The sequence below is a fragment of the Cetorhinus maximus genome, chromosome 14, assembly GCF_964194155.1.
Source record: "Cetorhinus maximus chromosome 14, sCetMax3.hap1.1, whole genome shotgun sequence".
Taxonomy (NCBI): domain Eukaryota; kingdom Metazoa; phylum Chordata; class Chondrichthyes; order Lamniformes; family Cetorhinidae; genus Cetorhinus; species Cetorhinus maximus.
The window spans coordinates 105281284-105298097 of NC_135892.1; the positions used below are offsets into that span (position 1 = coordinate 105281284).

The window sequence follows — 16814 nt, forward strand, 5'->3', positions numbered from 1 at the left end:
AGAAGGTGTAGCAACTGTTTACAATGCAAATTTGTCTGAAACAGCTACATTTCTGCTTCTTGCCTTTCCTTTATTATTATGTCTGAGAGTAGGGAAACCCGGAACTTGTGGGTGCCATCTACGGAAGGGGAATAGCGTATGGAAAGAAGGGTTTACAGGTCAGTATTTCTCCTGTTTGAATTAAAGCCTGAGATGTGATCTAGGAAAGCTTGTGGTATTTCTATGAATTTGTCGTGAGCTTTGATTTTTGCTTACAAGTTCTGAATGATTTTTATGCAAGCCCAATAAGTTAATCTATGTGGTAAAGGTAGGTATAAACAAATCTATTTATGCCAATCGTTGTTTCTTAATGATTGACCACCATCTACCACGATAGACTCAGAAATGCTCATATAAGCATAAGGGAGGGGGACCAAAGGGAAATGACCCGCACATGGGATATATGGCACAGAAACAGGCCATTCAGCCCAACCTGGCCACGCTGTGTTAATGCTCTACTCAAGCTTCCTCCCATCTTTTCCTCATCTAAATCTATTATCGTAACCATCTCCCTCTTATGCTTCCCGTTAAATGCACCTATACTATTCACTTCAACCATTCCCTGTGGTAGCAAGTTCTGCATTTTCACCACTCTTTGGGGAAGGAACTTTCTTCTCGATTTTCTTGGATTTCTAGGTGACTATCTCATTGATGGCCTCTAGTTATGCTCTGCCGCACAAGAGGAAACATTCTGTACGTATTCACTCTATCAAAACATTTCAGAATTTTAATGCTCTCTAAGGCACCCCTCAGACTTTTTCCAAGAGAAAAGAGAGCCAGCCAGTCATTTTCCTGATATGTATACGCATGCATTTCCACTATCATCCTTGTAAATCTTCTCTGTAACCTCTCCAGAGGCAAGCAAAACTGCCCACACTACTCAAGTGTGGTCTGACCAAGGTTCGATACAGGTTTAACATAACTTCTCTACTTTTCAATTCTATCTCCCTAGAAATAAAACGTCAAATTTGGTCTGCATTTTTTATGGCCTTGCTAACTTGTGGCACAACTTTGTGATTGGTGTATTTGTATTTGGATTCCTTTGTGCCTCTACCCCATCAAGACTTGCATCTGTCAAGCAATAAGTGACCTACCTGTTCTTCCTACCAAAATGCGCTACCTCACATTTATCCGTGTTGAACTTACTGGAGAGTGCCGGTATTTGAAGTGACTTTTGTGTTTCAGGATATCAAAAATGCTGAGCTTGCCCTCTTTGAGTTGAACAGAGTTATAACTTTGGAACCGAATGCACCCGAGGTATTTGAGCAGAGAGCAGAGGTAAGATTTGTGTTTGTTCAATGACTCCTTGTTTATTTCTGATGACATGAATGTTGTTATGAATAGCATTTAGGAAGGTTTACATGCATATCATGATATTGGATGGTGGCTCTGTTTTTTGACTCTGCAGATTTTGTCCCCACTGGGTCGAATTAGTGAGGCATTAAATGATCTCAGCAGGGCCATTCAGTTGCGACCATCAGCACGTTTGTACAGACATAGAGGCACCCTTTACTTTATATCGGAGGTATGTACGTAGGTGATTATGCTTCTTGTAGTTATCAATAATTTTTCTATTATGCTGCAGTAACAAGCTAATAACCCAGCCATAAAAACTAACTTTAGTAAATGTTATAAATATTGTTTGATACATAACAAAATTTCAGCCACAGTTATAGAAATATAACTGAGATCTAAACCCTGCAGTCTAGCAGAGGAGGAGCTCATCCAAATATATAAGATGTTGAAAAATATAGAAAAGGTAAAACCAGATTACAATTTCAGAGTCTGCAAAGAACCTTATGACCATAAATGACAGTTCGCAAGACTCACATTAAAGCCGAATTTTTGAGGCAGATGAATTTTTATACACTTGCCATATTTGCTCAAACATTAACATATCTGAAGACGAGCACATTTGATGGATCAGCTGGTTAAAGAAATGTGTTTTTTTTTCAGCGTATCTTCACAAATACATACACTTTTTAATTTCCCCATTTGGGTAGGTTAGCCAGACACAGCATGGATGCCCTCATATCTGATTACAGGTCTATACTAAATTAACTGCTGTCACCTGGAATGATGTCAGGGATGTTACAGTTTGGTACAGTGCAGTTGGTGAATGGAAAATTGGTCAGAGATGACACCCTGATCGCTATCCATCAATTTTGACTATAAGTGCATGGATATATATGTTGCATGAGGATTAGGCTCTCTCTGAAGAAACACCCTACAGGCACACACTAGGTTGATGCATGAAGAAATACTAAAGGGCAACCAGAAAGTGTGGAACTGTAACCAGGAAAGGGAGAAGAGAGGGGGCTGGTGTGTGAGTAAGTACACTTATTGCAAATAATATATTGGAAGAATTGAAGTTTTATTGACAATGGACTTCAGGATATTTTTCATTTCCCTCTTCCACCATGGGCAACTGTGCCCTTTGGCATGAAGGCATGACTGATTAGGATCTCTCGATGTGTGACAAAGCACAATGGCGCTCAATCATGCTGAACTCCATTGTAAGGAAGATATGCATTCACATATTAGAATTGGGAAAATAGTTATTTCTGCTACCAATTTTTTTTAAAAAAATTCTATCAGTTTTATTATCAAGCTTTCAGTAGGTTTTTAACTTTTGTATGATTGTATCATCCAGGATTATGCAGCAGCACATGATGACTTCCAACTGTCCTTAGAAATGAAAAAATATCAGCCAATTGCGATGTTGTACAAAGGTCTAACCTTCTATCACAGAGGTATGCTGAAGGTGAGTGTATTATGCAAGAATAAGGAATTTAAACCAGGTCTGTCTGCTTTAGATGTCTGTTTAAATCCAGAATTACAGATATCGTTGAAGGGTCAATTTTGGATTAGATGCTTTAAATGGCTGACAAATTAAAATCTATATGTTTTTAGGTAGCAATGTTTCCACAATTTATATGACCACATCATGAGCTAGTTGCCTCACTTTCCTCTGGGAGAATGGAGTTGGCCTTTAAAAATGCAACAGTGATGAACATTCATCCGTAGAGGTGTTACCTGTTCTTCTTGAATTTCAGTTCCTGGGTCAATTCACCGTCCATGCTGGCTTTAATCTCCTCTCCCTTGATCTTGAAAGAACTTGTACCTCTAAATAATATGCTCATATCTGGGAGCTATAGCTATATGATTTTAACTTCTGGAATTGTTGTCTCTGTCATATATGTACTTAGGATTTTGCAGCTATGCCATTTTACACATATTTGACATAGTACTCCCGCAGCTTCTACAAAGACTACTACAAAAACTACTAAAAGAATTTTAACTAAATAATCCCTGAGCAATGAAGCACTAGCACCTTGACGTGCAAAGTTCCTTGTTTACTCTATAGCTTCAAAAGTCTTTGCTAAGAAAGAGATTGCACATAGGTGTACTTAAGGCAGAGCCTCAGTGCCTGGTACAGCATGTTTTGTTTTATTGACCCTTCCTGGTTTAATTAGCATTAGCTCTTTTCTTTCCTAGAATTCATTCAGACTACCGACTGCATCTGGAGGACTCATTTAAGGCAATTCTTAGAGCATTTCTCCAACACCCTCCTTCAGCTCCGTGCAATCCCTATGATTGAGACAGGGAGTTCACATTTAGGATCACAGCTCAAACTGACATCTTACTAATATTTGCTACAGTGTATTGAGACTCAGTAATTTGGGCCACAATGTTGCCTTAGGTATTTTAAAATCTATCCTCTTCTCTTAGTGAATAGTGTAAATTACTTGCGGTTTGTGCGATAATCTGCTTGATAGATGTAAATAATGAATTAGAGAAGAGTTCTGCTCAAAGATAAAAATTGGCAGATTTGTATTTGTTCCTTGTGACTACATGGTAAACTGAAGAGTCTTTTTGTTCTTTTATCTTGTAGGAAGCAATTGATGCTTTCAAAGATGCCGTTAAACTCAAAACGGATTTTACAGATGCTTATAGAAGTCTAGGGCAAGCCTACAGGTTGGTTTGGTTTTAATTTTGGAAAGGGGCGCAGTAATTTGTAGTTGATTCTTTTTGGTAATAAATTAGAACAAATATGAAGGCACCAAACCAGCATCTGAATATTACTGTGGTTTGATCCACAGATTGTTTTACTCTCCAGTTGCTCCTCCATGGTAACTTTTTTTTTTAATGATCCTGTTTAAACAAAATCAAGAGTTATATTTTTGTACCCTTTAGAGAACATCAGCTTTGGCTGGACATAGATAAGAGCATACGAATTAGGAGCAGGAGTAGGCAACTCAGCCGCTCGAGCCTGCTCCGCCATCCAATAAGATCGTGGCTAATCTGCTTGTAACCGCAACTCCACATTCCCTTCAGCTCCTTTGAGCTAATTTTCCAGAATGCTAAATCTAATATCTTCCCATTATAACAGTTCTTTTTTAATGAGTCTACTTCAATCATCCATCCTGTTAACCTGTTCATTTTATTGACTGCCTCTGTCAAATTTAGAGTATTTGTTTTTGTGCTCATGGGATGTGGGTATCAGTGGCAAAGTCTGCATTTATTGCTCCACCCTCTTTGTCCCAAGAAGGTGGTGGTGAGTCCGCCTTGACAGTTGAGTGGCTTGCTAGTCTGCTTCAGAGGGCGGTTAAGAGTCAACCACATTGCTATGGGTCTGAAGTCACATGGACCAGATCAGGTAAGGGCAGCAGATTTCTCTCCAGAAAGGACATTAGTAAACCAGTTGGACTTTACGACAATCTGATAGTTACATGGTCACCTTTTATATTCCAGATTTTTTTGATCAACTGAATTTAAGTTCCCCAGTTGTCCACTGAGGTTTGAACTCATGTCACAGGATCAAAAGTCCAACTCTCTGAATTACTACTCTCACAACATAACCACTTTTATCATGTCTTGTGGATTCAGACCCTCTAGCTCACTACTTGAGGGTACATGGCCAACTGTAGCTGCAGTTTCCTTACCAAACTGAACAAATGCAGCCCTCAAATGATTACGAATAACCAGTTCGGTGGGAATGATACCCATGAAAGCAACTATTCTAAGCAGATATTCTAATTGAAGTAAATTCTAAGCTCTAAATATGGCATCTTATGCATTGTTATGACCAAATTTGTCTTACTAATCATAACTTTTTTGTATTTTGAAAACAAGGGGAAACTACTGATCCCAGAAGCATAGAATCCCAGTAACACTTCTAGGATTTTAAAATTAAAAGATTTATTAACAAGAAGATAAAGAAGCTTATTTAAACATACAAGACTAAAACTACACAGTTGAAACAGCCTCACAAAAAATTCCCCCAAAAAATACCCACTTGGTAAGAACACACAAGTAAACTACTTGGATCCCTTATAGATTTTTAGCTATAAAAATCCAGTAATATTACCCAAGACAAAAACTGCTGCTAGTTTAATAAAGTAGACCACATGACTTCTTACCCTCTTCCACTCTGCTGTGGAAATCCAAATGAAGCTCAGAAACAGACTGCTTTCTGAAAACAAAGACTTTTCTGGCTTGAAACTGGATTGCTGCTTCACATTCACAACTTTTCTTAGCACGAAGCTGGTCTCAGGACATCTCCCCCACACAGCCACCTCAACTCATATAAACATCTTTCTTTAAATATCTTCTTTTCCCTTTCAACCTAGACTCAATTGTCCTAAGCACCTCTTTGAACTCAATTTTTCCAAAATATAAAAATCTATCTTCCTATTGCCTCCAATTTCACATCAAATAAAATTTAATAACCTTCCCTTGTTTACTTATGAAACCTTTGTAAATTGTAAAAGCCCCTTAAAATCCCTTTAAAATTGAGCAGCTGAAAAGTCAAGCCCTTACCTATCACCTAATGCAAATTTCTTATTTACTTGTAATTTCAACATCATCATAGTCTCTCATTACAAATGCATGCATCTAACATCTTTACCTTTCATCTCTCAGCTCCCATAGGCAAGCTGTCTTTACTAACCTTCCCCTAGTTTAATTAACCATGCGCGCATGCGCACACACACACACACACACACACAGCCTTCTTTACAGAATACCACCATATTTCCCAAAATATTGAAATAATAACATAATAACATCCATCTTCACAGTGTTCACCCTCCACCAAGAATCCTCCCTATGTTAAAATCAAAATTCAGTCTGCTACTCTAGCTTGTTCTTTTCTAGAATCTCAGAACTGAATTTTTTTTTTACTTTCCCTCACCCTGTCGTCTTTCAATCTCCCAAGATTAAAAATCACAAGTTCGACCTTGTCTAATCGCTACTTCGTGAAATACCACATCTCTTTTAACTTTTTTCAGCCATAGGCTTGTCCTCTGTGATGGGTTTTAGCCCTTCCTCTAGGTTTCTCAATATTTGAAAAATGTTGACAGCATTGATATTAGTTCTGTAAACTATTTTTTTGCACATAAGTTTAATGAACCAATTAGATGTTAAACAGGGGGGTAGAAAGAAGGAAATTGAGAAACGCTGGTCTGTCTGAAGTACAGATAATAAATCAATATTTAATATTTAAATCAATATAAATCAATATTTTATTTTCAGTGCTAAATTTCTGTTCACATTTTGAGCATTTAGGTTTCATTTGTCATAAAATAATTTGCACCTGTACAGTTATCAGTATCATGCCTATAATTTTAGAATTTTTTTCTTTTTAACATGTCTGGCCTAGGTTGTGGTATTGTAATATTTTTCTGTTCAAGTTATGCATAAAAGAACAGTGACATTCATTAAAAGTTGAATTAGATGGTACTTAGTAAAATTTGTAACTCTCTAGTGCACTGCTTGCTTCATTTTATGCTCCCTTCGTAACAGGTGCACAAGAGATGTAAACTACTGCATCTGTCACTTTCACAGATTGCTTAGTTGCAAGCTCAGACCTCAGTTCAGGAGCATACAGCTGCTTTCTTAGCCCAGCTATATTCCCTGAGTGTTCTCCAAGTGAATTGGGCAGGAAAATCCATCCCAAAGCCTTTGAGAGAGCTCAGAATGTTGAATTAGTTTACAAAGTTAAAACTGAAGGAGGACAGGAAGGGATTATATATCTACTGATACTGAACATGCTAACAAGCTTGAAAAATTTTCCAATCCTGATATGAGTGGGGGTCTCTATTTCAGCCAATGTGTTTAAAATCAGATTGGCAGAGAAAAATATAAGAAGGTTGAACTATAAAGAATTATAGGATGTCATGCTTTGGTTTGTGTGCAATACTTTGAGCGGTACAGGCACAATAAATTAAGTGTTATGTTACTGGCTCCTCGTTGTTCTCTAGCCAAGACCGTGTGGATGTATCCAGTTGCTGACTCACTACTAACATTGAAAAGCTTCAAAGTGAACTTTTAAAAGGGATCATTCTAGACTTTGCTTTGCGCCAGTTGGAATTAAATTGTAGCCAGCATGAAGGTGAAGCACATCCTGTCTAAGTGTTATTCAGACAACTTTGTACCTGATTTAACCTTCCGGTTTGTCCTCCAATGTCAGAACTATTTTGTACTAACAAATGGTGTTTATTATAAGTGGACTGCCGCCTTATTTGCCATAAGCTACTCATGATAGTGGCAACTTTTTCAAGTTTATGGGTAACAGATATATTTATTGGAAAAGCTGGCGTGAAAGGCTGATGCATTCTTTTGCGATGTTGCATTTTTCTGTAGAGAACTGGGTGACTTTGAAGCAGCTATGGAAAGTTTCCAAAAGGCACTGATATTGAATCAGAACCACATTCAGTCCCTTCAGTTGAGAGGAATGATGCTTTATCACCATGGTAGTCTCCAGGAGGCCTTGAAGGACTTTAAGGTATAGGATCTTTGAAGATATTTGAATGTTTTTCAAATGATGTATAAAGTGTTTTAGATTCATTTCTCCTCCTCCAACTCTGTTTTCCCCCAACCTCTGCACCCCACTATCCTGGCATGGAGTACTCTGGGCCGAGGGAATCTGAAGGTATCTGGCTTTTTCCCTGACCTCTGCCAATGCCTCTACCAATCAGAGTCCAATTGCTAACCAATCAGCACACTCTTCTCATACAGTATAATGTTGTTGCTTCCCCTGACATTGCTATTCTTGTGATTTGTCCTGATGCGTGCAAGACGAAAAGCTTTGACAAAATGTCTTTATGAATAAAAACGTAAACACATTTCAGCATACCAACCTATAGACGGTGTCACACGCCATTTTATATATGCTGATGACTTATGTGTCACTGATTTTAACACCGTGGAGAAAACGCTTTCTGAGGCCTTGGAGGGACTAACATCCTACTATGAAAAAAACCACCTTCGCGTAAACCCATCAAAGACACAAGTTTGTGCATTCCATCTCAGAAACTGTGAAGCCAAACACCAGCTTAAAGTAAAATAAAAGCAAAAAAACTGCAGATGCTGGAAATCGAAAACAAAAACAAAAATACCTGGAAAAACTCAGCAGGTCTGGCTAAAAGGTAGAGATAAAACAATGGATGGAAATACACTTAAAAATAATGGAAGTAGGTGGGAAAAGAAAAATCTATATAAATTATTGGAAAAAACAAAAAGGAGGGGGAAAATCGAAAAGGGGGTGGGGATGGAGGAGAGAGTTCATGATCTAAAATTGTTGAACTCAATATTCAGTCCGGAAGGCTGTAAAGTGCCTAGTCGGAAGATGAGGTGCTGTTCCTCCAGTTTGCGTTGAGCTTCACTGGAACAATGCAGCAAGCCAAGGACGGACATGTGGGCATGAAAGCAGGGTGGAGTGTTGAAATGGCAAGCGACAGGGAGGTCTGGGTAATGCTTGCGGACAGGCCGAAGGTGTTCTACAAAGCAGTCACCTAGTCTGCGTTTGGTCTCTCCAATGTAGAGGAAACCGCATTGGGAGCAACGAATGCAGTGGACTAAGTTGAGGGAACTGCAAGTGAAATGTTGCTTCACTTGAAAGGAATGTTTGGGCCCTTGGACGGTGAGGAGAGGGGGAATAAAAGGGCAGGTGTTGCATCTTCTGCGGTTGCATGGGAAGGTGCCGTGGGAGGGGGTTGAGGTGTAGGGGGTGATGGAGGAGTGGACCAGGGTGTCCCGGAGGGAACGATCCCTGCGGAATGCCGCCAGGGGGGTGAAGGGAAGATGTGTTTGGTGGGCCAGCTTAAAGTAACCTGGTGTGGAGCAACACTGACGCATTGCGAGCACCCTATCTTCTTCGGAGTCACCCTTGGCAGATGCCTCACCTTCAAGAACCACATCGAAAAGACAAAGGCAAAAGTGAGCGCATGAAACAACATCCTGAATAAGCTCACTAACACAAAATGGGGAGCAAGCTCGGAAACATTGCGAGCCAGTGCACTTGCTCTTTGCTATTCCACTGCTGAATACACCTGCCCTGAATGGGAAAGATCTACTCATGCTAAGAAGATGGATGCCGTTCTGAATGCAAGCTGTTGACTTATCACAGGTTGTTTAAAACCAACAAACACCAACAGCCTATATATCCTGGCGGGTATCGCTCCCCCTGATATAAGAAGAACGGTAGCCAGCAAGAAAGAGCAACTCCGTCAAACATCAGATGAGAGGCACCCTCTACATGGTCATACACCTACACCCAGCCGCCTAAAGTCAAGGAAGAGCTTCATGAACAGTGTTGTTCCATTACAATCAACCCCATCTGAAGCCCGCATCGCCTTGTGGAAAGACCGGCTCGCCAGTCTCGAACAACCCCCAGCGATGGAAATTCTACCGGATGAAAGCCTTCCCCCAGGAGCTAATTGCAACTGGGCAACCTGGAAGTGCCTTAACAGACTTAGGACTGGTGTAGGTCATTCAAAGGTGTCACTAAGCAAATGGGGACATACAACCAGCCCGACAACTTGTGAATGTGGAACTGAGCCACAGACTATGCAACATCTTCCGCAATGCCTATCGCTAGAGGAACCCTGCACTGTTGCAGATCTTGCCGAATTCAACAACAAGGCGCAAAAATGTGTCCAGTTCTTGCTAGGCCATGTATATACTGTCCGTGGACACGATAAGAAGAAGCATACTTTTGAGGACTGCTGTGGCCATTTGACCAAATGCTTTTTATGGATGACATTGACATGAAAAATGTGATCTCATATCTGGCACCAGGCTATTAATAAGGCATAATGTATGATACCTCACTTGAGTTGAGATTCTTTGGTAAATATCAAAGGTACTTAAATCTCCATGTGTTATCTATATGTTGGAAAATGAAAATCCGCATTCCAATTTGGAGGTTTAAAGAAATCGTGTCATTTGTCTTAAATTACAATTGATAATGCATTTAAAGCCTGGTGTTAAACACAAAACCTAGATGCATCTCACCAACAGGGAAAATGGTCACTTCCTCCCCCATTCAAATGTCAATGTGTTGATAAGTATCAATGTGGTTTTAGCCCCCACAATAGTCCCGCTGACGAAATTGTCAGTGTATAACCCCTTACAAACCACTGCACAGTAGTTTGACCCCTCAATAGTAAGTGTGATGCTTAGCAGTGCACCCTTATGCTTTCTTTGCTGCACTCTCAACTCTCTTAATCATTGTATCAGCCTTTGTTTCTCAATTCCAGTCTCATTTAGAATCTCCATATCCATGCTTCTGCAAACCCGGAACATCTCATTTCCACTGACATCTCATATGTCTACTCTATTTCTGTTCTTAGCTGCCTGCTCTGCATGTTTCAGCTTTCTTTACACCTCTTGATCCGTGTATCTAACAAAAACCATTAGCTCCACCGTGTGCATGCTGTTTATCCACTCTGACCACAGCAACATATCTGAGTTGAAATTGAAACGCAGGAGAAGTGTCTGCTCTCCCGAGAACTGCTGTGAATTTCTAATGTTTTATGAAGATAAGAATAGAAGAACATAAGATCTATCTTTTGTTCTTCCAAGCATTTCTAATCTGCTTCTCCTCCTTCACAATCTCAGTCACTGCTCATTATTGATTAACATTTTTATCTTCACTTTTTCTATTGCATTCCACCTCCAACACATAATTATTGTAACAACAGGTTGTGCTCCAAAGTGGCCACACCCTGCCTATATATAGATCCATAATGCCATGTTGCTCCAGTTGATAGCATGCCCTCCCCTCCTCCACTGTCAATTCCCTCTGCCCCTGCTTTTCTTTCCTGCCCTGCAACCAAAACAGGAACATAAACTTGATCCATTGGCCAAAGCTGGCTCCTTGATATATTTCTCCACACTTATCCCATTCACTTCTCCAGACTATGCCACTTCATCCATGCAGTTTTTTGATTCTACTGTTACTAACCTATTTTGTCTATTTTCAGATATTTTATCAATTTATACTATCTTCATCGGTTCTTAGTTCACTGTTACCAATTCATGTCTACATCTTGTCTTCTGCTTAAAACAGCGTATTGTCAGTCTATAAATAGCCATCCGTCTGTCAACTGCTTTAGTTGGTTCTAAGAATTTTGTATTCTTAAGTGGCTAATTCTCTCTTCCGTACCGTTCCACTTTCTGCATCGGGTGACCTTCTCAACACTTAAATTTCTTCACTAATGCATACTGCAACTCTATCAACCCCATATAATACATGAATGAAGTATGTTTAGATGCCTGCCCATCACCTTAAACCATTTGCAGCACTATCTTACCCTGTAGTAGTCTTCCAGAAGCCATATTAAGTTAACTGAAACACTACATTGTGGGGGTTATTGTCTTCTCACACCTTGAACTTGGCATGTTTTACAACCTTCGTTCTTAGTAACAAACTTTCTTTGGTTTGAACATCATCCCTGCATGCTTTCCCAACTCTTCAATTTTCTCAAAACTGTTACTGCCAATTCCTTTGTGCAAGTACAGTGAAGGAACTAGAGACCTGTTTAATATTGTTTAAGTATCTATTTCTACAAATACTGCCACAGAATTTATGAAGCCTAAGAAATTAACTCAGCAAATATGCTTGGTTCCCTTTTTAAAAAATTAATATAGGGATGCCTGCAGTTGGAACCGTACAATGAGGTTTGCCAGTACATGAGAGGCCTGGGCCACGTTGCTATGGGCCAGTTTTATGAGGGAATCAAAGCTCAGACTAAAGTGATGTTAAATGACCCACTTCCAGGTCAGAAGGCAAGTTCGGAGTATCTCAAAGTGAAATACCTCAGAGGTGAGTTGCCCTCTGTTATGCTTTAAGTCTAATCTTCTGACGCTAAGCCAGATATACTTTAAAAAACAAACACCATTGCGGATATTTTCAAGGTATTACTCCCAGCATATTGGGAATACTGAATAGATATTGTGTTCTGTGACCTTACTGTATTAATTTAAGCAAATTGTTGCACAGCTTAGTCCATTGTATTGGGGTTTGTTATGAAAAGTCAGTATTGTAAAATTTGCTTATTTCATTGTTCTTATGAAATCTATTGCAATGCAAAACACTGGAGCTATTTATACTTAACTAGCAGTACTTCAATCCTTAAATAACTGTTAAATTTTAAAAACCTTCTCAGTCCTATCTTATCTGCATGAAAGCTCCTTGATTGATGAAAAAAATTGGGGGCAAAACAAAGCAGAAAAAGAGCAAATGACAGATGACTGGTTGATAATGAAAGTGAGGATTGGGCTGAATATAGAAAGTTACGAGAGGAAATTAAAAAATCAAATAAGTGAGGCAACAGGAAAATATGAGCAGGAACTGGCAGCTAATATAAAAGGGAACCCAAAAGTCTTCAATAGGCATATATATAGCAAAAGTTAGTAAGAGGAGGGGTGGGGCTAATTATAGACCAAAAAGTGGATCTACACATGGAGGCAGAGGGCATGATGAGTATTTTGTATTTGTCTTTACCAAGGCTGGAGATGGTACCAAAGTCACAGTGGAGGAGGAGGTAGTTGGATGAGCTAAAAATTGGTAAAAAGGGGGTATTACATAGAAAGACTAGCTGTACATTAAGTTGATAAGTCACCAAGCCTTGATCAGATACATCTGAGGACATAGAGAGAAATGAGGGTGGAAATTGAGGAGGTACTGGCCATAATTTTCTGATCCTCCTTAGAGACGGTGATGGAACCAGAGGACTGGAGAATGGCAAATGTTTTACATCCTTGTTAATAAAATGGTGGTAGGATAAACCAAGCAACTGCAGGCCAGTCAGTTTAACGTCGGTGATGGGAAAGCTTTTAAAACCAATAATCTGAGACAAAATTAACAATCATTTGGACAAGTGTAGATTAATTAAGGAAAACCAACACTGATTTGTTGAGGGCAGATCGTGTTTAACTAACTTGATTGAGTATTTTGATGAGGTACTAGAGGGGATTAATGAGGGTAATGTGATTGATGTGGTGTATATGAACGTTCAAAAGATATTTGATAAAGTAGTAGTCTTGCTAGAAAGCTAAAGCCCATGGAATAGAAGGGAAAGTTGCAGCATGGATATGAAGTTGAAAAGGGCAGGGCAAGTTAAGAAAGTGGTTTAAAAAGACATATGGGATCCTGGACTTTATATGTAGAGGCATAGAGTACAAAAGTAGGGAAGTCATGATGATAAAACACTGGTTCAGCCTCAACTGGGGTTTTGTATCCAATTTTTGGCGCCATGCTTTAGGAAGGGTGTGAAGGCTTTAGAGGGTGCAGAAAATATTCATGGGAATGGTTCCAGGGATGAGGTACTTCTGTTAGGCAGATAGACTAGAGAAGCTGGGGCTGTTCTGCTTTGAGAAGGTTGAGAGGCAGTTTGGTAGAAGTAGTGAAAATCATGAGATGTCTAGATAAAGTAGAAAGAGAAACATTACCGTGAAGGTTTGAGTACCAGACGACACCAATTTAAGGTGAGTCGCAAAAGAACCAACCACATGAAGGAAACGTTTTTTTATGCAGCCAGTGGTTAGGATCTGGAATACACTATCTGGAGGCAGATTCAGCCCTGGCTTATAAAAGAGAATTGGTTAAGCAGCTGAAGAGAGAAATTTTGCAGGACTCTGGGAACTGGGACTAAGCGAGTTGCTCTTTCAGAGAGTCAGCTGTAACCATTCTATGTTTTTCTATGTAGCTACTGATCATGCACAGAAGGGCTATTGTCTTTAGCTTCATTTTCAAATGATCTCCTCCATCACTTTACAGTGTAGATTGAACATTGTCAGCTGTAGACTGACTGACCATTGAATTTAAGAGATTAGCATATAGTTTCATTTAGATGAGCTACTTATGCTAGTTTAGACTGCCTCCCTCCCTACTTTTCTTTTCAATTCTCATTCCTTATTTCCTCTCAATTGTTTATGCCAGCTTTTCTCTGCTCCCTTCTCCTGAAAGTAATTTCATAGCTGTAGGTTACCCTCCTGTCATTCACCCTAGTGGCCATCATTTGTGCGATTGTTGGCACATGTAGTTCCAGCAAGGATTGCTTGATAATCGTTGTAAATAGGAACATTGGTGGATTTTTCTTTTTAGCCTAGAGTACTGAGGCTAATTATAATGTTGCCTTTGCAAACCTCGCTCGAACCTGGGACATTCCTGATCTGTGCAGCTCGTTCACTATCAGGGCAGTGACCTTTTGTTACTACTTACAACAAAATAGCTGCTGTTGTTTCTCCTACTTTGTCCTTTTTGTGCCTCACATGATCCCAGAGATGGGAAGAGGGCTGGTAAGCCTCTGCTAATTCCATGAGATAGGCAAGAGTGCATAGCAGTGATTATCTGATTTTTGCACTCCATCCTTATGATGGGTACCTAACTTGCTTGATATTTCTGCACAGGAAAATGCAGCTGAAATTAAACTTGCCCTGTGCACAAACCTACTCATTCATAGAATCATGGAATAGCACAGCATAGAAGGTGGCTGTTTACCCCTCATTTCTGTGCATGTCATAGTTTGTTGGAATTCTAACATGTGCTGTCAAGGTCACCACCCCACCGGCACTCTTCATTTTGGTGAAACTGCTTTCGAAGACATTAGCTCAAAAATTTCAGCAAAGCCTGTCACAACATTTTAGAGACTTTAATAGTTAGTAATGCACCAATTAATGCATTATACGGGCTTGAATTTTGTGGGAAATCTGAACAAGTCTTGAATTAGCATGGATGCTTTTCTAAGCACTTTGCATATTGTTGCTTAACCCTTTGTAGAATATTCACGTTACTTACATGCACACCTCGATCTGCCGGTGACAGAGTACAATATAGACCTTGACCTTCCTGGTAATTTCAAGGATCATTGGGCCAAAAACCTTCCCTTCCTTATAGAAGACTATGAAGAACAACCAGGATTACAGCCTCACATAAAGTGAGTTTGATTCTTAAAAAAAAACTACTACAGCGTAATATTGTCAAGCTATTGATTGTCTTCTGCTTCCTCTGTCAGACCTTTTGTTGGGTGTGTATGATGTTTAAGGGTGGAGCTATTAGGGGTGAGTATGGGTAACTATTGCAAGGGGCTGAAAGAAATGAATACACTGTGTCTTCGAAGAATTGAAGAGATTTTCAGTGCACCATCAAAAGATATTAAGGAAATCAAGGTGCTGTGCTTCCATATTTGATAGTGGGAGGCTGAATTGGAGGCTGTGAGGATTGAGAGCATGCAACTTGAAGGAAGATGAATATAGACTGATAGGATTGAACGCAGCTTATTTAGAATAGGATTTTTTGGACTTCTCATGATTGCTCCATGAAGTTAGCTAGTGCAGAGTGAAGTTTTGCCAACCCGCAGATCCCAGCTTCCAACTGTGCTAAGTAAATACACAAATGGTGTTGGCATTCCTGACTTATGAAAGGAAAAATTGAGAACAATTTCTGTTCCTGATGCTGAAACTTCAGAAAGCTGTCAATGTCTTCATGAGGTGATTGGAGGGGAGCCATTTGATCACGAGAAAAGAAAGAAAAGATGGCTTTCCAGATCACATTAGCTTGTGGTTCTCAAAAATTTGTCTATTTTGAATATTATTGTACTTATGTACTCCCTGTGTATACTAAGCTTGATTGAAAACTTTTGTTTTTCTAATCACAGGGATGTTTTACCTCAGAACTTTGAAAGCTATGGTGTAGAGGTCCAAGAGCTAATTTGCACTGCAGATCGCTTGGGTTCCCTTATGCAGTATGACACACCTGGCTTTCTTCCAAACAAAAGAATACATAGAGGTAAGCTGCAAGGTGCTCAAGCTGAGGAAGTGTGTTTCGGAATATTCTGATGTGCTTTTTGAGCCATGTAGTGACTAAACTTGAATCTGCTCCTGCCTTCGTAACATTTCGCACCCCTTTTAATAACAAAAGCAGTCGAAGCTGCAGTAGGCCATTGGGCCTTTTGAGCCTCCTGCACTATTCAACAAGATCATAGCTGATAATTTACCTCATTCCACCTTTTCGCATTATTCCCATATCCCTTAATTTCCTTCATACCCAAAAATCTTATCAGTCTCTTGTCTTGAATGTAATTCAGCAACTGAGCATCAACAGCTACCTGGAGTAAAGAATTCCAAGATTCACAACTCGGTAAAGGAATTTCTTCTCACCTCGGTCTTTGTTGCTGTAGTAAACTGCATAAACCCAAGATGCACAACTCTGCACCCCTATTACTGTGAGTTCGCTGCAGCATGAACTGTAGTTTTTAAACTCTGTGGGTGGAATTGGGCAATATACCATCATTGAGTTTTAATGATAGGAATGACTCACCATCTCATATTTTTTCTATCAGTGGAATGCTCTTGCTGGCAGTCAGGTTGATGAGCAGTGATCTGTGTATGTTGTATATATGTTTATGGACATCTACCACCATCCAACTGGAGTAAACAGCTGCATGTAATAGTGACTGCTAAATTCGTTTATTCAATAGAAATGT

At 39.6% G+C, this 16814-nt stretch overlaps 1 protein-coding gene across 6 annotated transcripts in view; it reads left to right on the forward strand.

The window, feature by feature from the left end:
- ttc13 (tetratricopeptide repeat domain 13) overlaps positions 1-16814 on the forward strand; it is a 63837-nt gene that overhangs the window by 11553 nt on the left and 35470 nt on the right. For 4 of the 6 annotated variants that reach the window (XM_078557410.1, XM_078557411.1, XM_078557408.1 and 1 more), the window contains 9 exons: positions 93-158; positions 1225-1317; positions 1448-1564; positions 2693-2803; positions 3935-4017; positions 7687-7828; positions 11977-12151; positions 15110-15266; positions 15987-16117. In XM_078557410.1, coding sequence (XP_078413536.1) covers positions 93-158; positions 1225-1317; positions 1448-1564; positions 2693-2803; positions 3935-4017; positions 7687-7828; positions 11977-12151; positions 15110-15266; positions 15987-16117 — 1075 coding nt within the window. The remainder of the gene's footprint in view (positions 1-92; positions 159-1224; positions 1318-1447; positions 1565-2692; positions 2804-3934; positions 4018-7686; positions 7829-11976; positions 12152-15109; positions 15267-15986; positions 16118-16814) is intronic. The other 2 variants (XM_078557414.1, XM_078557412.1) reach the window with 1 other exon arrangement.